Below are 22,264 nucleotides of genomic sequence, written 5' to 3' on the forward strand. Positions count from 1 at the left end.
CATTGTGCATAAGTCCTTCTCCTGTTAGGGACTCTACTAAAGACTTTTGATGAAAGGATCCAGCCCTAAAAACAAATCAATGTAGGACTAAACATAGCAATACATGGTATACATGCACCTGTTCTCTAGCATACGTCTGTCTAGAAGACAAAGATGAGATTGACAGTTCACTATCTGAAAAGGGAATCGCATATAGCTCACCAGTTCTGGCAATAATTGGTCTCCATAATGAAGCCTTACTGCCTGTTGCCATGGAGACAGTTGCAGTATGTCTGGGGTCTTATCTATGCCACTAAACTGTCCTTGTCTGACAGGGACTGGTGCTGGGTGTTGGACTGTACTGGGGGGGTCCAATTCTTCAGGGTTCTCTGTATTGATCATGGCTTGGGGTCTTCACCTATGTCCTTCTGGGACAATCACATATGTTCAAAGTACAATTTCTCACATAGAACTCCTTAGGTAAATGCTCAGAATCTCTTCTTGAGAATAGAACGGTGCTATTCAATGGGCTAGAGGAATGAGTTTTTAATCTCAGCAAGAAAGAAACACTTATTATTCAGGGCTGAAAATAGATTTTCAATAAACTTAGGTACAGGGCTGGGGAGATGGCTGGGTTCGATTCCTCAGCACCACATAAGCAAAAAGAAAAAAGCCGGAAGTGGCGCTATGGCTCAAGTGGTAGAGCGCAAGCCTTGAGCTGAAGAGCTGAGGGACAGTGCCCAGGCCCAGAGTTCAGGCCCCACGACTGGACCCACAAAAAATAAATAAATAAACAGGTACAATTCAGGAAATCTCACAATTAGAAAGCCCTTAATGATTATCAAGGAATCAAGAAATGTTTCCTGAATTATTTTGTGTCAGGCATTAAAATAGAGGCTTTAGGACCCAAAGATGAAGAAGGCACAATTGACTAGCATCTTGGAGCCACTTGAATTTGGAGGAGAAGATGATCTGTTCCCACATGATCACGATACAGAAACAGAGCTACACAGAAGGCACATGGGATTGAGGTTGGTCTTCCTGGAGTTGCAGGAAACAAAGCATGATTGTAATTGTGGGATTGTTTGAGGGGCCAAGGGAAGGGGAAAAAAAGAAGAGAATAATGGAGAAAAAATAATACTGAGGAACACTAAGTCTATATGTATGAAGATGGCATAACAAAACTCACTGAAAGCTGTGCAGTAATTATGATTTAGGGAGCCCAGGGAAGACAGAGAAATAGAGTTTTAATTTGATTAAAGTATAATATATATGTGTGTGTGTGTGTGTGTGTGTGTGTGTGTGTGTGTGTGAGAGAGAGAGAGAGAGAGAGAGAGAGAGAGAGAGAAAGAGAGAGAGGGAGAGAGAGAGAGAGACCACAGTAAAGCTCTTTTGTACAATATAGATTAAAATTTAATGACAGGAATGTTAAATAAGATCTGCTGGGAGGGTACGTTGTAGGAGGGAAGATCAGATAGACCATTCTGGAAGGGCAGGGAGGACAGCATGGAAGGGAGCAAGAATGGAGGAGAGAAGTGGTTATGGGTTGAGAAATAGAAAAAGACCAGAACTAAAGGAAGTGTAGAGGAAAATAAAACAGAGAATAGAGCCAAAAACCGTTCAGACAGTGAAACTAGGTGTGTCCTGGGGCTGCCTGGATGTGAGGAAAGGGAGGAAGGGTATTTTGCTGTGGTTATTTTTCAGATGTAGGCCTTTTGCCTTGGCTGGACTTGGGCATGATTCACATACCTTAGATCACAATGCCTCCCTTATGGTTGGGATTACAGGCTTCGGCTTGTTTATTGAGATGGAGTTTCACTAACTTATCTGCCTCTCTAGCAGTTAAGATTACAGGTGTATATTACCACCCTTGGCCTAGCACCTATCAAAACAAGAACTAAACAATGATAGTGTCAACCTTATTTTTTAGCTACACACACTCACATGAGCACAGTACTAAAAAGTCATTATATTAAAAAATCGAGTGGATATACTAATAGTGAAAAAAATATCCTAGTTGTCCCTTGATGTAACTTCAAAATGTCTATGCCTGACATGTATTAACAGTTACTACCCACCATACCTCATGGTCCCGTTGCCTGGAGGCGATGGCTCTGTTCATGTCTTCGGCATCCCTGACATGGTCAAGGGCTTGGTCAAGTGATTCCTGGAGGTCTGACAGCTTAGCTCTGTAGTCATCCAGCTGCTCCAAGATGACAGGAAACAATGAGCGGGTATCATTGTGCAGCCGCTGCCAGTTCTCAACGTGGCTCAGCACTGAGAAGAAATGGAGACAGAGATTTAGTCTGGACTTCTGCTTCCTTCCACTCTTCCAACATTTAGCAGGATTGCAAAATTTTCAGGCCATTTTTCTGTAGTGATTGAGATTAATTCCACTGTTGACAAAATAGTCCATGTTTTATATTTGAACTGTTATGGGATGTGGGAGAAAGGGGAATGGTCACTTTAGGAGCCCCTCAGCAAGACTGAGCTGAGAGGGGTTAGTTTAGTTTTATGTGGAAACCATGGCAATATATCTTGTTTATTGTTACCTCAATTATTATTCATTTTATCCTGGCAAATGAGACTTGGATACATAATGGTTTTTTAACTATCAAAAATTCCTCAAATTATATTGTCAGTAATATGACAAAACTAACTATTTATTTTCTGAATTTTATTTTTCCAGGCAGCTGTTAGTTCCTGGGGTCAAACTTCTACCATGATCTGAACAGGTATAAAGGTTAATAGTGATACAGTATTCTTGAATTCTCTTTGTATGTATCCTCAAAAGCACGTGTGTTGACGATGCTTTACTTCTGTATTTCTTCAGGGCCTATCAGTCTGTCTTGTTGAGGTTTGTATTGTTTTTAATCATTGAGAAGACACAAGTTCCTGTCTGAGTGAAGAAAGTATGAGCTAATAACATGGAGAGAGGCTATCAGGAGAAACAACTGGTCCCCTTTCCCCAGGACAGACTGGTTAAATGCTACAGCAGGCCAGGGGCTTGGGAACATCTGGATGTGGTACTGGAGTTCCAGCTTTCCTGGCTGTGAGCCTCATCCTGACTTAGATCCAGGGCCTGGGATTCTTCTTTGGTTCTCTCTGTTGCTAAGACTTTACAGATTTGTTCCACAATAAATCTTTATGCCAATAATGCTCTTCGATGGTATCCACAATAATTACTAGCAGAGGTTGACAGTAACAATTGTGGGAAAAATGTACTGCCTTTGGTCTTTGTAGTTCATGGAAACATTTAGACCCCCTCCTACAATGTGCTTTAAAAGCATAACATAATATTAGAGAGTGATCAATATGTTAAATGACCAAATTAGAATTATTTCAGTATATGTATTACTTTATTAATCCATTCAATAATAAGATCTGGAGATGGGTCTAATAACTACCATAATTTTGTTATTAATGAATTGAAATAGTGTTGTGAGATATTAGCAGTAGCAATAAAATATGGTATGCAAGCTGAAATTTCTTTTTTTCCTTTCTTTCTTTTTCTTTTCTTTGGCCAGTCCTGGGGCTTGAACACCTCAGGGCCTGAGCACTGTCACTGAGCTTCTTCTGATCAAGGCTAGCACTTTACTACTTTAGCAACAGCACCATTTCTGGCCTTTCCTGTGTATGGTACTGAAGAATCGAACCTAGGGCTTCATGCATGGTAGGCAAGCACTCTACCACTAAGTGACATTCCCAGCCCTGACATTTCTTTAGTTAATCATGTAAGATTAAAAGGAATACAAATTCTTTGTGATTCTTTCCATCAGGAATGGATCCCATCTTCCTACTTTTTGAATTTGAGCAATTTTGACCAATAAGAGTGGATAGGACATGGGTGAACTCCAAGGCCTCAAGAAACCTCATACTTTCTAGTCTTACCCTCTTGGAAAGCTATGTCCCACCATGTGATGAGCCTAGGCTACCTCCTTAACAGTAAAACTCATACAGAGGGAGAGACCCGGTCTTCCTAGCTAGGCCCATATACATGAGTAAGCTTAGCCCATGCCACACTCAGCAGAAACGAGCTGTCTAGGATGAGACCAGTCTAAATTTCTAACTCATGACATCATGAGCAAATAAATGTTTTAATTGAATACATAAGAGTTGGATTGGTATGCAGTGATACAATGATCAGTGGATTCAATAATACTTGTATGATTTGATGCCCATCTTTATCATTAAAAATGTTGATTTTCTGTTGGAGGTAAAAGTTAATAAAATGTCTTGTAGGGCTCAGAACATGAATGTTGCTAGGATTGTAGTATTGCTGCCTTTTCAGTATAAATTTCCTTACTGTATATAGTCTTGGGAATTAGTAGCTCTGAACCTTCCTTCCCCTGTTTTATACATTTTTCACAAGTGCTAAATCTCTAAAAATTCTACAGGAAAAATTCTGTAGCTTCAGCTATTTCCCACAGGTGTAAAGTTGGGCCTGGATCTAAAATCTAGCTCTTATAATTAAGTTTTCCTGAATGATTCCCTAAACCCACAAAGAAACCCTACATAACTCTGAATATTGAGAATTCATTGCTTCTTCACCAAATGTTGCCCTGTGGCTTGGGATCCTTTCCTGGACCCACAAAGAAAGCAGACATGTGCTGGGTCAGCCAGATGTTGAAGACACATACAATCCTGGGCCTCATCAGCTTCCTCATCCACAAGCTCTCTCTGTGTGAGGAATGATGGATAGCTTCGAATCTCCTCCACCATCTTCCGAGCCAACACCAACTTCTCAGCAACTTCCTCAGGGCCAAGTTCCTGCTCTTCCTCATAATAGAGCATCTTGTTGTTGATCTCTGAAAGAAGGAACATGGTGAAACAGGGACAAGGAGAGAGGACGCTAATGCAAGCACAGAGGAATGCAGGCCAGGAGGCACGCATGAGGCCGATCCTGCAATGCAAGAACAAGTTCCTTCAAAGACAGCACTGACATCATGCCGTGAACAATGGTGCTGGCGCTGGAGTTCATTATGTGTTCAGAAGAGGAAGAAAACCAGAGGGAACCCTGCTGCATCCCATGGGGCATCTTCAGAATGGAAACAGGCTGCTACAAAGCTGCCCTGCACGCATCCACACCCATTCAAGAAACTCTTACTTAAGGGCAATGAGCCCTTAGATCAACCTATTATAGAAATACTTATCTCAGAAAAAATGTTCAGAAGTATCTCTTGTCTATCATTGGTGGGGGGTATTGGAAGTATTTATTGCATTTTAACCAAGGATTTAACAAAACAAAGCCTAGGCAAAATAAGAGCATGCTGATAGCTATCCAAATGAACCTTTCCTGTTGTTTTCTAGACTGATTATAAAATGGTAGCTTGTTAATCAATTTTATTTGCCTTCTGCAAAGACTGTTTATGAAGATCAAGCTATTTGATCAGGGTCTTTTCACCTTGTTCTATATGGAGATTGGTGGATTTTAGAACCAAAGGATCCATTGAGGCTCAGTGGGACTAAATAATTTTTCTATACAATAGCATGTTAAGCTTCATGCCGAGCTGGCCCAAATTGCTGAGTCCCTCATCCCTACTCTATATGATCAGAAGAAACATATGTAATTGCTATCTTGTCCTATGGCAACTCAGGGAGGAAGCATTTTATCTTCCTGGCATAAATGAAATTGTGTGTCTGTGGTTTACAATGATCTATGTGGTTGGTCAGACAAGATGGGTAAACAAACACTGGCGTCACATAAATCACACAAGGATAAGGGGTTGTATTTTATGTGGATAATGGCTTGAAGGTCACCAGCAGCTATTTTAGAGGTGGCCGAGAATGATGAATGACACACTATTGGTGTTGTACACCATTCCTGAATTCTGACAGAAGAGAGATTAATGGGAGCAGAAAATTCTTAATGCTATAAAATTATAGCATTCCCTAGAAGATGTTAGGAAACCAAGATATGCTTTTTTAAAAAAAGGTTATCAGAGGATTAAAACATCCACTTTTCAAACATAATGCCTAAAAATATTATCCCTTGGAACAAACTAAACATTGATATTTTTCTGAATTCTAGTACTTAAAATGTTGAATTCTTTGGCATTTTGATGCAAATAGTATGTTGAGAGTTTTGGTCTGTTTTGTTTTAGTTACGTCTGGTATAGGTTATAGGAAATATAGACAGTAAAATTTTTGCCTTTGGTCTTTGGAGACTAATCACACATTATTTTAAAGAGACTAAAAAAATGGATAGAAGTTACTGTGTCCCATTCATTTTTCTTTATCCTTTAGCATGACTAAGGGTACAATATGAAGATTTAGATTCTTTTCAAATGAAACACCTTAGAATCAAATGTGGGTTATAAAACCCTAAAAGTGATATATTGCCTTTAAATGGCTGATGAGGCATCTACTTTTATTTGTTGCCTAAAGAAGCATTCATTTCTTAATTGGATGGGGTCACCTAATCTTCTAGGTTCCGTCTTACTGTTTTGGACAAATCAATAGTAACTCTAAAGTGCTGTAGGAAAAGAATATTTTACCAGTAAATGTAAAAGTCTGAGAAATTGAGGATGTGAGAAGGGGAACTTTATATTGAGTATTATAGACAGCAGTGAAAATGTAAATTATGCACCTTGGTTTTTTATATTTCTATGCTTGGAATATACCCTGATCTATCTGTACAGAGATACGAATCTCCCACGGTGGAATCCTTTACTGTCTTTGTACTCTGGGATGTATTTGATATTTATTATACTATTATATATAGTACTATATAAAGTACTATTATATATTGAAACACAAGCACTAGATCTAACCTAAGGAAAGTCTCTTTATATCAGAACAACCCCAATCTCTTTTGGTTAGGAAACTGAAGGTGGCTTTTAGTGTACTATTAATATCATCTTCAAGATACAGGCAGCACTTAGTAGAGGTTTAGAGCACAAATAAGTAAATCTCCAAAGGGAAAGATAGTCTGTCACAGTGTTTTAAGCAAAGAAATATCACATGGTCCCACTCCCTTTTCTTCTGAGTGGGGGACTGGAGAAACTTGTCTACCTACTCAGTGGAGAAGAGCACCACAGAAGCACCTTAGGATCTGAATCTCTTTACTGCCATTTTAAGGCAATTATTTGTCTGTAAATAACAGAAAAACTCTATGTTTCCTGCTTTTAATGCTTGCATTTTAGGGACACCATAACATGTGATTTTTCTCTCCTAGAAAAGTATCCTAGTAATAAACTTGGTGAAATACTTGGAAAGGGGAATTATTCTGGACATTTTCCCTTGAATGCCACCAGTAGGAACAAGGGTTCAGAAATACTAGAGAAACAATCGTGAATTGAAGACCTTATGTGAATTAAAATCTATCTCCCTCTTAAGTTCCTAGTACACAATAATCACTGATGGTAGGCTTCTTTTTTCACTGTAATAACCCATTATACATTTTCTTGACACTAAATTTGAGTTGAAAGAGAATATACTTACCTTGGATTTTATCCCTCATATTGTGGGCTTGCTCTACAAGCTGAGTGGCATGGTCAATGGTATCCATACTCTCCTTCTGAACAAGTTGCCCCTTTCTTGAAGCTTGATTTCCCTACAAAGAATCCAAGTGAACAGCAGATAAAATTTATGAGAAACGGAATGCTTGGATAAGTGCATGTGGAGTAGGTGAAAACATTGCCATCATTTTATGAACATAAATTCTCCTGGGATGTGAAAGTTCTATCCCATGTAGAACAGCCCCAGAAGTCATGCCTGAGGGCTGAGTGCTGATTTTTAGAATCAAAAAATGCTATAAAATCAGATGTTATTCCTAAGCCATAAGTCATATTTCAATCTAAAGCAGCCACCTTTCCCATGTAATTTATCTTTGAAGTTTCGCTGTATCTCTCAATGCCAGGCTAGGAAATGACCCAGGGCTGCTGATCAAGTTGACATTGTACCTATTGAAGAGCTTGAAGATTTGAAGAGAAAATTATCTAAAGATAAATAGACCTTGAAAAGTTCCCACTGTCCAGGGGCTCCTGGGTGGTCCAAACCACTGCTGAAACTGAATTGCCATGGAGACTTAAAGGATTATTATGTTCACTGGGCTAAAGGCAGATTTCAGAGCTTCGCTCCAATTTCCCATCGATGTGGATGGTACTTTTGTTCGAATAATTGCTAGGGCAGATTTGGCTCATTGAATGGAGCTCTTTTCAGCAGAGCTGATTTTATTCATTCAACCCTGACACTTCTGTTTCAGAGCTCCCATATAGTGTTTGTAAACTTTAAATCCCAATCCCGTTGTGGATTCTGAGGAAAGCAGGTGTGTGTGTGTGTGTGTGTGTGTGTGTGTGTGTGTGTGTGTGTGTGTGTGTGTTTGTGTGTGTGTGTTTGTGTGTGTGTGTATGTGTGTGTGTGTGAGAGAGAGAGAGAGAGACAGACAGACAGAGAGACACAGAGACAGACAGAGAGACAGACAGAGAGACAGAAAGACCGAGAGACAGAGAGATTCTGTCAAGGACAGAAGATGAGCTAAGAATATAGACATAGCTCAAGGCCAGTACTCAGACTTATGTGAACAGCACAGGGGACAATTTCTTCTTGGCATTAGAAAGACCAACTATATTTAACTGGAGGGGAAGTTCTTTAGTCTTAGCCTTGTGTTTTCTTGGCTCAGCTGTGTAGCAAAGTGTTGGTCTGGATTAAATGATGCATAAAATAAAATTATTCTGGTATTTTTGGTCATAGGGACTCAAACCCAGGGCTTAGGTACCATAGACAAGCATGATGATTACTGTTGGTAATCTTCATTGCTTGAAAAAAAATCTATAGATATAAATATCTAATACATTAAAAAAGCTTTGAACATGTACATATTTGGTGGTGTTTAAATAGTTATAATTACAAAAACTCATTTTACTCTAGCTTTATTCTTCGAGGGAAAGGTTTATTGTTATTAAACTTATTTTTGACATGAAAACTGAATTTAAGTGATAAAAATAGCTGGAAGAAGCCACACCTAAAAAATTCTTTCTGCTAAACACCAGAGGGCACTGTGAGATATAGAGATAAACAGCTAGACTTCCACAGATGCATACATATAATAAAACCCAGTTTGTAGCAAAGTGAACATTCATCACTCTGTGTGTGTGTGTGTGTGTGTGTGTGTGTGTGTGTGTGTGTGTGTGTGTGTGTGTGTGTATGCATGCATGTGTGTATGCATGCCAGTGCTCATCTTGAACTCAGGGCCTTCCACTCTCATTTTTGATTAGCTCTTTTGCTCATAGCTGGACTTCTGCCACTTGAGCCATAACTCTAGCTCCAGCTTTCTTTCCCAGTTAAATAGAGATAAGTGTATCTTGAGTAGCTAAGATGATAAGCATAAGCCCTTATACCAGGCACCAATTACTTTTAAATTACTTAATGCAATATAGTATTGAAGTGATATTTTCTTCAAATCTTTTTTTTCCTGTAACTTCATTCATGGGAAGAAAATAATGACATAGACATATCATAAAAGCTGAAGTTAAAATATTGCCTCACAACTATAAATTGGTTGATGGTTTACATTTGGAAGGATTAATTTTACTTGCTCACCTCAATGGTGAATTTTCCTTGTATTTATTTGATAAAAAAGTGGCAAGGAGTTTTCAGTTATACAGTTCCTGAAGGAAAGTATACCTAGAATGTTAATTCAAAAACCAATAACCAGATTTAGTGAAGATGATAACCAATATATAAGATGATCATATTTCTCATTGTGTAAACTAGGATAGGTTTATGGGTGAAAGGGGAAAGTTTTAGTAATTACTCCAGAATGCAGAATGAGGATAGTCTAGAGAAATTAATCAATAGTAGGAATATTGATGAGTGATTTCAGAATCTGGACAGTAATGGCTACTTATGTGGGCTTCTTTTCCTCCTAAACATTCATGACTTCCAAAGGCCTTTTTGGCCCAGATTTATCTTCTGAGTGCAGACTAATCTCATCCACAGATTTCTCACTCTTCAAAGTGTTCAGAGTAATCTATTCTGCAGTTTTAGTCTTAGCCATCATCTCTCGAAGACATAACTTCTCTCCATCACATGCCTCCTTTTTCTCACTTCCAGTTGGCATCCCATTTTTTTCCACTTGTGATTCTGGCTTTTCTTCCTCTTCTCCACATCCACCAGTCTCAGTCCATCCCTGTTCTCGGCAAGTCCTTTCACAAGCGCTGGCAAAGACCTAACCAGACATGCTCTTGTCGAGTTTACTGTGGCAGTCTTCCAACTGTGTCCCAGCTCTTGGAATCTTCTTGACCAGCCTGCCATCCATATGTTAGGGGAATATTTTGCAAATCTGATTGGCTGTTCTAGTGAATACTTCAGTGGGTTTTTGAAGTCCACACGATGAAATTCCTATGTTCCTACCCATAGTGGGCAAGGTTCTTTATGATTCAGCCACTGGCAACAATTTTAATTTTAATTTTTTATTGTCATGAGGCTTGTACTCACATCCTGGGTACTGTGCCTGAGCTCTTTTGCTCAAGGCTAGCACTCTATCGCTTTGAGCTACAACTCCACTTCTGATTTTCTGGTTGTTAATTGGAGATAAGAGTCTCATGGACTGGCTTTGAAATATGATTCTCAGATCTCAGCCTCCTGAGTAGCTCGGATGACTGGTGTGAGCTACCAGCAATCTGAAATGGTGTTTTGCTAGTTTGTTTGCTTTTTAACTGTATATTTTTGTCTTTTCCTTTTGGTACTGGGGATCGAACCCAGGACATTGCACTTGCTAGGCAAACACTTTGCCTAGCAAACACTTTGCCTAGCAAAGCTACATCCTAGCCCCTGACAACTTTTTAAGCTTTCCATCCTGCTGTTGTCCTTACAATAAATTTTTTTCCAGGTTAAAAATCTTCTGGTACCAAGAACAGGGCATGTTGTTTCCCATGCTTGGCATTGTAGTACTTTCCCTTGCGTGGAAGTCGTTGACAAACCTGACTCATTTTCAATACACAAACCTTTTCCCAATGAAAGAGTTCAGGATTTCTTTCCATGACTTTCCCGTTAGCCTCTTCCAGGCCTTCATTACTATGTGGTATGTCATAGCTATCTATCTTCTATCTATCTATCTATCTATCTATCTATCTATCTATCTATCTATCTATCTATCTATCTATCTATCTATCTATCATTAGACTCCTAACAGCTTGACAGTAGGGCCTTGTACACTTCTGTACTCTCAGCACCTAATGTGTTACATGCCAGGTGGTGTTCAGAAATACTTTTGGATGTTGTGCTTGCTAGATAACCACTAGTACCATGGAGCCACATCTTCAGCCCTTTTTAGTTTTGTTTTGTTTAGTTTTCAGACAAGGTCCAGTATTTTGGCTAGGACTGAACTCAGGCTGCTATCTTTCTACTTCAACTGGGATTATAGGGTAGCACCACCATACATGGACCACTTCTTTTTATTTTACTCTTTTTTGGGGGGGGGGCAGGACCACTGATGAACCTCATACTTTTGAGGAGAACAGAGATGGAGAAGCTGATTGGACAGCACTTGGTGCTGTCACTCAGTGACTCTGGGCTCTGCAGTGAGTCTTTTAAGACTCAGAGAGTGAAAAGTAGTACTGGGACTGGGAGAGAGCCTCATCTCCATCTCTGCTTGTTGCTTAGCAGCACTCTGACCTTGAGCATAATGGCTTTGGGAACATAGGAGAGTAGAATTTTGGAATAGTCTTTGGTATTTTCATTACAGGTGTGACCATGGCAATAGGAAAGCTCTTTGGACACTGGCTGTTTGTGAGCACAGATGTGTGGATGAGAGGAAAGAGCTCAACAACCTCTCCAATGAGGGGTGAAGGACTTGCATATGGAGATTAGCACAACACTAATAACTGTGGTGAATATGATTTGTGAGATCTGGGCCACAGGAAACCCATGTAATAGATAATTTGCCAACAGAGATATGTCTTGTCAAGTTCAAGAGACAACTTCATTTTTAGTGCTGTGGAAACCATACGATGCAATTTTTCATTAAAAAGCCAAATATTAGTTACTTTCTTGATAAAAGGCTTTCTACCGCAAAGCTTTTCTTAAGTTCTTCCAAGAAGCAATCATAGACTTTTGAAGTATAAGGGTTTGAAGGATTCTAGAGAAACATCATGTTCAGTCTTGTGTATTTGTTTCCAAATGTTTCTGCAGACTCTTGTGCCACCAGGACTGTTAGAATCAGATGTTACTTTGCCATACGATTTGTTGAAAATGGACAGAGGAAAAGTTTTGTAGTTTATCTTTAGTCTCTTTTTGGTGTTCTGTTCTGGTTGCCCAGACCAGTGTGAGGTTGCTTTCAAACTTCCATTATTCCCTGCCTGTACTTAACTATTAGAAGCAGAAAAACACTCCAACAAAAGGACCTGTAACTCTGACCTGTGGGTGGAGCCAATCTAGGTGAAAACAATTCTTCAAGAATTGACAAGGCCTGGGCTGGGAAGGTGGCTCAGTGGTAGAGCACTTGCCTTGCATGCATGAGGCCCTGGGTTCGATTCCTCAGCACCACAGAAGCAAAAAGAAAAAAAGTGGGAAGTGGTGCTGTGCTGTGGCTCAAGTGGTAGAGCGCTAGCCTTGAGCTGAAGAGACGAGGGACAGCACCCAGGCCCAGAGTTCAGGCCCCACGACCGGACCCCCACCCCCCCCCAAAAAAAAAAAAAAAAAAAAGAATTGACAAGGCCTACCCGTGATGGCCAAATGAATTAACAATCTTTTTCTTTTTCTTTTCTTTTCTTTTTTTCTTTTTTTTTTTTTTTGTCAGTCATGGGGCTTGAACTCTGGGCCTGGGGGCTGTCCCTCAGCTCTTCAGCTCAAGGCAAGCATTCTAGAACTTGAGCCACAGTGCCACTTCTGGTTTTCTGGTGGTGTATTAGAGATAAGCGTCTCATGGACTTTTCTTGCCTGGGCTGGCTTTGAACTGTGATCTTCAGATCTCAGCCTCCTGAGTAGCTAGGATTACAGGCATGAGCCACTAGTGCCTGGTTTAACAATCAATTTTGACAAAGACTTCTTGTTAATTCTTTTATACTTAAGAATTTCACTGTTCTTTTAGGCTAGTGGTTGGATTAATATAATGTATGTTGGTTATGGAAGCTAGGGCCAATTTTAACATGCATTTTTTATTGTGAAAATACTGTACAGAGGGGTTACAATTACAAGAGCAAGATAATGAGTACATTCTTATCAAGCATTGTAGCCTCCTCCTTTGTTTCCCCTTCCCATCCCATCCTCCCCCCGCCCCCCCACCCAATCCTCCTAGTAGGTAAATCTTCCCAGGCTGCAATTAGAGTAATTTACATGTTTAGAAGCATTATCTTTTAAAAGTTTAGGAAATACAAGGCCAACAGACAATAAAGTTTTCCTTTCCTTTCCTTCCTTCCTTTCCTTCCTTCCTTCCTTCCTTTCTTTCTTTTTCTTTCTCTCCTTCCTTCCTTTCCTTCTTCCTTCCTTTCCTTCTTCCTTCCTTCCTTTCTTTCTTTCTTTCCTTCCTTCCTTCCTTCCTTCCTTCCTTCCTTCCTTCCTTCCTTCCTTCCTGCCTTCCTTCCTTCCTTTCTGCCTTCCTTTCTTCCTTTTTTTTCTCTTTCTTTCCTTCATTTTTCTTTCTTTCTCTCCTCTCTTTCTCTCCTTCCTTCCTACCTTCCTATCTTACCTTCTTCCCTTCATCTCTTTCTTTTCTTTTCTTTTTCTTCTTTCTTTTTCAATGCTGAGGACTGAACTCAGAGCATCTTGCATATAAGTGCTCTACCACTGAGTTACACTTGTAGCTCTATTTTTCATAGGACATAAAAACTGTTTTGGAGAGAACTTTGACAGTTTGTGATATCCAAACACCTAGGTGCTAAAGCAGCAGCAACAGGAGCTAGAGAATTATGAGGAAAAAAATTATTAGACATTTTTTTTTTCTTTTGAGAAAAATCTCATGATGTAGCCCAGGTTGTGTTGAACACTCTCAATCCTCAACTTCTTCTGGTGTGTTACCTGTTTTCAGGTGCTTTGTGACTTAGATTGTTTTTTATTTGGGCTACAATATGGAAGAAAAATGAATGTTTTTCTATTAGGCCTCTGGGGAGCATATTGAATGGTCTCTCTTTTTGACTCTGCTCATGTTTCAATGCTTTTCTTATTCATCTATGACTTTTTTTTTTCAAATCATGTTTACCTTAATATTGTTTCAGTCTATTTGACTTTTTGTTTAATTTTTGTTTTATTTAATTGTTTCATTGGTATTTTGAAATTTTATCTTCTCAAATCTATCACATTTTTTCATTGTATTTCTTCATGCTGTATTTAAGTGCATTGTTTTCTTTTTAAGTCTATTCACAGTTAATACTATTTTCTTGTGGCTAAAAATCAATTCTTGTTCTAAAATTTATTTTAGTTTGTTGGAAAAAGAGAAGGTTAAAAGTGACTTTGTTTTGGCCAACTGGCAAAATTGCTTTCTCAACACAAACCTTTTATTTCCTTTTAGCACTGAGTGTATCCTTTACTAAACATTTTGTTTGTATACTTTATATGATAAAATGTATTTCTGTATGCTCACTAGCTCTTACCTATAAAATGTGAAGACAAACGGCTGAATGACTATCTTAATGGCAATATTTAACCAGCAGCAAATACTGAAGTTTCTCATAAGCATGTTTTTCAAGAAAACCTGTCAAATGGGAAATCTATGGTGATGGCATATGTTAACTTTCTTAATGATTTATTTTAAGGCAAATTGGATCACTGTGCTTTTTCTAGGCTATGTTAACCTCAGTCATTTGTGACTAGCCACATTGGCTTTCGTTGAAGGAGGGTGCAGAAACAGAACACATACCTTTCTAGTTAATTCTTCCAGATCAGACAAGAGGCTTTTCATTGTGTTCTCAGCATTGTTGATTTGAATCTTCCTCAGAGTATACTGGTTTTCTCTTTCTGACAGTTTTGTCTGTGGAAAAGCATGTTTTGGAAATTATCAATAAATACGTACACACCATGTTATAAAACATTTCAGGAGGATTCCATAGTGGGCCCACAGCAGATGTTGGAGGCTGAGGGTCTCAAAATCTAAGCTCCATTCTGTAGTTCAGAGACCCTACTGTGGGGCTTAGGTTAGCCATGGGGAAAAAGCACTTTTAGTTAGCATAAAGGTATAATAAACTGTGGTAGTGATGCCTAGCTGTTGTAAGACTCAAAATTCAATCTGGATGAACTGATCAACTCTCCAGGATCAATGAAAATGGACTTGAGAAACACAGGCCACTTCTTTTGGTATGAAGAAAACAATTATCTTTATTTTTAGCCCACTTGCCTTGTTGACTCTTATTTTTAAGGGGTTTGGTTTCATTTAGCTGTGTGGCTTGCTTTGGATCAAGCCCTTCAATCCTGGGGTAGACTTTCTATCAGACATAGTGATACCCATTTTGGGTTATGCCTTGAGCGAAACACTATGGCTAGACCTGTGGGCTCTCTGAGAATTACCGCCTTCAGGTATCCAAGCAAGAAAACAAATTTGGATGAGAGCCAGCTCTGAGTTTGGAATATAAAGATCCCTAAGACTCTATCTAGCACTACAGTTTTGTGGTATTTGTTTTGGTTTACACTGCATATTTTTGGCTGGCTGCTACCTCTCCAAGAAGTAATGAGTAGTTACTGTGCCAAATTCAACACACTGAATTCAAGGATCAGTGAGATACATACAATAATTTCATTCCAGATGGGGTAACTGAAGAACGAAGAAGTTAAATAGACTATCCAAGGTAACACAGTTAAGTTTCAGAGCTGGATATGAAGCCATAAATTGGATTTTAAAGCTTATGCTCTTCACCAATATGTTAACTTGGCTAACAAACTAAAAGAGCTCTGTGGTATTCTCTTGTTCCTTCAGAAATTAAAAATACCTATTGGTTATACCAGAAGTCCATGACCTAGGGAAAGCAAAGTCTCTTAAATCTTAGGTTCTATTGAGAGTTTCATAGTCTGTAATTTTTACATTGCCTGTTTTCATGTTATTGATTTGACAGAAATGTGAGGAGAAACAGAGGATCTTTCTGTTTTATGTGTGTGTGTATGCACACATGTATATGTGACAGTTTGGAAAACTGAGAGAGAATGTGTAAAAGAGGGAAGGAAAGGTAGAAGAAAGAAAGAGAAAAAAGTTCCTACAGAACCTCCCACGACCTTACAAATTGAAGTTAAGCTATAATGATACAGTTATTTAGATAACTAACATATGGCCTTACAAACAGAATAAGAGTGTTTCTTTTCCCTTGACAATTTCACACATAGACTTTTAGTTCACTTTTCATATAACCTGTTTTGGAGATGGCAGCTCTTGATTAAGACTGATCCTAATCTGGGCACTGGTGGCTCTTGTCTGTAATCCTAGCTACTCAGAAGGCCGATAGCTGAGGATTAAGGTTCAAAGCCAACCCAGAAAGGAAAGTCTTTGAGCTTGTTGTCTTCAATTAATCAGCATAAAAACAGAAGTGGAGCTGTGGCACAAATGGTAGAGCTCCAGTCTTGATAGAAAAAGCTAAAGACAGAACCCAGGTCTTGAGTTCAAGCTCTAATACAGACACGTACACACATACACACCATGAAAAGTTGGATCCTATGGTTACAATCAAGTTTTCACAATTTCCTATGCAACTTTGTGTGTTGTGTATACTAGACCTACAAAGCCCAACCATCTGTCATATAACTATGGTCTCAGAGAGCAAAAGAGCATAGAAAAAGTTATTAGAAGTGACTCTGTAAAGAGAGTGAAAGCAAAGCCCTACCCACACCCATCCTTGCATACTTTGAGGAGGTAGATGGTAGAGTTCATTTCATTCACGTGCCTATGTGCAGCAGCACCTGAGGACACACTCAGCAGCCCAGATTTGCTTTCTTCGATGGAGAGTGCTGCTAACCTCAGATCATCTGTCAGGTCCCAGATGCACTTATCACAGCCTAGAGGGAAAACAGGGATGTCATTTCTTGTAAACCAAAAGGCAGCCTTGAAGCATATTGCTTTAAGCAGATGATGAATGTGCAGATCTTTGGTTAATACCAAGCTTCTTTCTGTTTCCTGAGTAGTTGCTCTGGGCCACAAAGCTAATTTTTACACACGCCAAACTGTGTGTCAGGCACTAGTCCCACTTAAAACATAATGAAGAACACAGCCAACAGGGAAAGTAGGTTAACAAGAGCACTAACGGCTGAGGACGCATGCAGGAATGCCTCCCTCGATCTCTTCATGGTGGGAAAGCTCTCTGGGATGATGCTCTTCTTGTAGGGCTTTGATCACTCTTACTTGATCATAGGTAGGTCATAGCTATTGGCTGGCACCTTTTCTCAGTCACCATTCAGTTTCTAATACCTGCCTTCACCTCTCCAAGCTCTTCTTTGAAGTCTACCACCTGTCCAGATGAATACTAGCACAGGAATGTATCTATAAGGCATCACTGTGAATGCCATGCCCTGAGCCCAAAAAGGGGTGCAAAAATTCCAGCCCAAAAGGATCATATGGTGAGGAAGGGCCTAATTTGTTTATTTGTTGGTTGTGGGGCTTGAGCTCCAGGGTAGGGAGCTGTCCCTGAGCTTTTCTGCTCAAGACTAGCACTCTACCACTTGAGCCACAACTCCACTTCTGGTTTTCTAATGGTGAATTGGAGATAAGAGTCTCATGGACTTAATTGGAGATAAGTCTCATGGACTTTTCTCCTTGAGCTAGCTTTGAATTTCTATCCTCAGATCTCAGCCTTCTGAGAAGCTAAGATTACAGGCCTGAGCCACCAGCACCCAACGGGGTCCAGTTTCTTTCTTGGGACCCTAGTCTGTCTAGATAACATTCCAAAGGAGGGCTTACACACTTTGAACCCTTGTCTTTATCCCCCATTTGTAATTTGTCCCTTCCCAAGACCCCTTTCCTCAGGCTGTGCTCTCTTTTAAAAAGCTGGTAAATGGAGACTAAGGGGTTAATGGTAGTTAATACATTAATTTGTTAATACAGTACTACTTATGAACTCTGTCAGGGAATGAGTCCTCAGGTAGCACACTGGAAAAGATGCTTAAGCCAGGCAGGCATCTTGATATGCTTGAATATACTCGGCTGGAGAGCTATCTATTTGAGATTATTTCTCAGACCTTGCTTGGTTTGTGCCTCACATCCATGCCATCTTCTAAGATGTGATGTTAACCTGAGAATTCTTATCTCTTGTGTCCAGAAGAATTGTGGGACTAAGATATTTTGTTTGTTTGTTTGTTTTTTGTTGTTGGTCATGGGGCTTGAACTCTGGGCCTGAGAGCTGTCCCTCAGCTCTTTAGCTCAAGGCTAGCGCTCTACTACTTGAACCAAGGCACCACTTCCAGTTTTCTGGTGGTTTATTGGAGAGAAGAGTTTCACAGCTTTTCCTGCCTGGGCTGGCTTTGAACCGTGATCCTCAGATCTCAGCCTCCTGAGTAGCTAGGATTACAGGTGTGAGCCACTGGCACCCAGCTGGGACTAAGATTCTTTTGTTTGGAGGAGGGAATGTCTAATTTTAAAACAGTCTTTAAATCAAAAAGTTTGTTTTCAGTGTAACTGGTCCTAATTTGATGAAAAGGACTGGCAGAGAATTCAGGAAGGAAAGAAGACAGTTCCATTTGGTAACACCTGAATATTTCTTTCTGGTCCTGTCTCAAATTTGATGTAGGAAACACCATTGAAGTCTCTTGGCATCTGAGTAATGGCAGGTGTTGTGGGGCATTGCCTGAGGACCTGGAGAGCCAATGCAGAAATGAGCTCAGGAGCCATGCCACCAGGAGCAGCACCTCTAACTTTGCCCTCATTCATGGGGCAGGATGATGAACATAGAGGCTGATAAATAAGTTTTCCAAAGTAGGCTGCATAAATGTAAACTGCCTGGTCACTGAAGTGCAGATAGAGTTAAAAAGGATGTGACTGAAGCAAGGGGTGGGGGGAGAGGAGGGAGAGAGAGGGAGGGAGGGAGACTCTCATAGCCCTTCCTAATCCCACACCTGCAGCACATTAGAGAAAGTGGGGTTAGTCAATGATGAACTGTTATTTTTACTTATGGTTGGGCAGTCCGTGCCTGTAGGGAGTTCAAAACCTTCTTCCAAGCATTCTCCGGTTACACTGTCACATGGGCCACCCCCACAGTTGCACACTGTAGGAAACCAAAACAAGAGATTAGGAGTCAACTCTTCATGCTTACAATAGGGCAATATTTTCATTGTTTCTAAAAATGTTGGCTTATGCAAAATTCTTCAATGAGGTTGAATTACATTCATCTGTTCTACAGATCCTATATATTTTACTCCTCTCCCACTTCAACTCTGGCAAATGACATGTCTTAAAGGTGACTCATAAGCCACCATGGATTGTGAGTTTTCTAGAATTCTCTTTGAATCCCATTGGGGATTCTGCCATGACCATGCAACTACTTTGCTCCCAAATTGATCTGGGTGAGTTTCACAGGGCACTGAATGTCACAGAGCTCAGCATTCCATCTGACAGGAGAGACCATCCTTTCATCATAAACGAAGTCTGCAATTTAAAACAACTCCAGGTGTGAGGGAGGATCAGCCCCAAGAGGAGAGAGAGAGGAGTCCTAGGAGTAATTCTTGGCTCTCATGAGCTTGACCTCTCGCAGAATAGACAACAAACCTCCAAGTCAGTGCTATCAGTGGGATAGCTAGGAATAGTGCCAAGGAAAGAATGAGGAATATTTTTACATGAATTCAAAAGACCTGAGAGCCCATCGTTCATCGACTGATGATTTTCAATAATGTCTTTTGAAAAACAAAAATAAGTAAACCCCCTCTTATCAAACCATTCTTTTTCCATTGAGTTTTCCTTTCCTTTGTTTTTTTTGGAAAGGGGCCTGGGGTTGGAATTTTTGGGATTGAGCCCAGGACCTCACACATGCTAAGCATATGTGCTACCACTGAGCAATATACCTCAGCCCCTTCACTAAATTTTTGTGTGGAAATTAATTTATAGTATTTAAAGAAGAATTCCTAAATAATATCTGCTAGAGGGGAGCTGCAATAGAGTTATGACTCTTTGCCCCAACCTCTTAACTGTCTTAACTGAAGAATTATATAAAAACTTAGCTCTAAAAGGGATATCCATTTGTTCCATGTCAGTTCTGTAATGTTCCATAAAATGCAAATTTATTAAACCATTCAAGAAAATCATGCTTTATTGCTTCTCCTCTGAATTTCTCTTCCAACAGTGTTCTGCATCTTTGTTGTTTAGAATGACTCTTAGTAGATGCTTTAAGAATAAGCAAATCAACCTTTCAGGCTTTGAGCTTACTAAGTAAGGTTCTTTCTGATCTCTTTCTCTAGTCTGACTAGACATGGTGTACTCTTCTTTCTGTCATTATCCCTGGCACCATAGCTCTGGGTGCACTCCATACATGTAGGCATTTTGTTTTTAATGGTAGCTTCCACAGATCATGTGAGCACCCTTCTCAATTTTAAACTCTTAAAATCTTTTCAAGTATGAGTCTGTTTGAATACAATTCCTATTTCTCTTCCTCTTTTTCTCAGTCACTTAAAAGTAAGGAGCATTCTGTCTCAGCCCTCCTACTCCCAGAGAAAAGCCATTAAACCTCATTTTGGAAAAGTTCCACTCTATGTAGCAAATGGATGAACAAAAAATTGAATTAAGAATGCACATTTCATTTTAACTGAAATTATATTATCCCTGGCACACTTACTATAACCATCGACAGAAATTAAAGGGAGAAGTATTATTAAACTGTACTCTTGGTTTGCTAATCTACTTCCCTGAAATGTCCACTTTTCTAAATATACCTGAAAGATGAGATGTAGCTTCCAGAATAAGAAAAGTGATTTGAACAATGCAAAAGTTAATTCAGGCCTCTGGTCGATGATAGGTAATTTATTAAGGTCAGATTCATTTCTTTGAACACAATTGCAAAGATTAGTATAAGACAAAAATTCATTGTGTTACTGCTTTTTGGTTCATTCTACCAGTCAGCTATTTTACACTAGTAGTCTTGATCAAAATTTCCAATGCTAGTGAATTTGGCAAACACATTCCTGAGGATGTTCATTGTACTAGAAAAATGACAAGGATACTCTTGCAATATTTCCCTGATCTCCATTCCTTATCCACACTCAGTATGAATAGAAGGCATAGTAGCCAGACAGCAGGCTGAAGATTCTTTCTTGTGTACCTGCACAGTTTTTGGCTGTCCTGGCATCCCCAAAGTAGCCAGGGGCACAGCGTTCACACTTGAATCCTGTGGTGTTACGTAAGCAGTTCCTACACTGGCCAGTGACTTCATCACAGTCTTCAAAGATCAGGTTGGGATCTGAATTTCCACTGCAGTCACATTTCTTACAGGTGCTTCCAATGAGTAAGGGGTTTCCATAGTAACCAGGAGCACATCTGAAAAGTGTTAAACATGTGAGACATTTAGCATCCACAGTTGTTATTCCCATTAAACAACAAAAAAGCCATTCTTTACCTACATAGAAGAAAAGCATAGTGTGGATACTTGTAGACTGTCCACTCAGAATACATTGCTAATATGATCAATTTATTTAGTTAGTTTCATGAGACAAAGGCCTTACTATTTAGCTCAGTGCTGAGGTTAGCTTTGCACTCACAATTTTCTTGGCTCAGCCTCTCCAAGTACCAAGATAATAAGTGTTTGCTACTACACCTTGCTCTATATTCTTTTTTCTCTTTTGTTTGTATTACTGGGGTTTGAACTCAAGACCTTATGCTAGACATCACTCTTTTGCTTGAGCTATGCCTCCAGCCACAGATTTTATTTTAAAGAAAGAATCCTACCACATTGTGTGGTAGGCCATTTAATTCCACCAGGCTCCAGTTATAGGAGTTATTGGAGTACATCAGTGCATGATGCATTGTTGGTAATTCCAGTGATTGTACAGCTGGCATATAGTGGGGGAGCCAGATTTGCTAAATATATTGTAAGGAGATAGATCAGTAGTTCACAGCTGAGGCATATCCTAGCAAAATTTCAATAACCTCTACTGAGAAACATTTTTCTAAATCACCACGCTTCACCACAATGAACTGTATAAGTAACTAAGCCTGAGACAATCAGTGTTGAGCATTCTCCTAGTGCAAAGTGTTTTAACTTAGGAGTGAGTTGATTGGGTGATAGCTCAGACTCTTGTTTGAAGGCCATAGAAAGGGGCAGGAGCTACCATCTGACAATGGAGTGAAGTGATTCTGGAGGCAAAGCAAACAGCAGAGCTGAGACTACCACGAATAAAGCTGAGATCAAATTGACATTCTTCTGGACATTTTAATAGGTGAACCTACAGACAC

General features: G+C 39.7%; 1 protein-coding gene across 1 annotated transcript in view; it reads right to left on the reverse strand.

Annotated features, from left to right (window-relative positions):
* Nucleotides 1-22,264, reverse strand: part of Lama4 (laminin subunit alpha 4) — a 143,109-nt gene that overhangs the window by 61,198 nt on the left and 59,647 nt on the right. The window contains exons 6-12 of the mRNA XM_042670479.1: nt 21,135-21,349; nt 18,996-19,091; nt 16,742-16,893; nt 14,777-14,887; nt 7,423-7,534; nt 4,620-4,787; nt 2,063-2,256 (exon numbers count right to left, since the gene is read on the reverse strand). Of these exons, the coding sequence (XP_042526413.1) occupies nt 2,063-2,256; nt 4,620-4,787; nt 7,423-7,534; nt 14,777-14,887; nt 16,742-16,893; nt 18,996-19,091; nt 21,135-21,349 (1,048 nt within the window). The remainder of the gene's footprint in view (nt 1-2,062; nt 2,257-4,619; nt 4,788-7,422; nt 7,535-14,776; nt 14,888-16,741; nt 16,894-18,995; nt 19,092-21,134; nt 21,350-22,264) is intronic.

Source organism: Dipodomys spectabilis, unplaced genomic scaffold (genome assembly GCF_019054845.1).
Source record: "Dipodomys spectabilis isolate Male_0828 unplaced genomic scaffold, ASM1905484v1 ptg000001l, whole genome shotgun sequence".
Lineage (NCBI taxonomy): Eukaryota > Metazoa > Chordata > Mammalia > Rodentia > Heteromyidae > Dipodomys > Dipodomys spectabilis.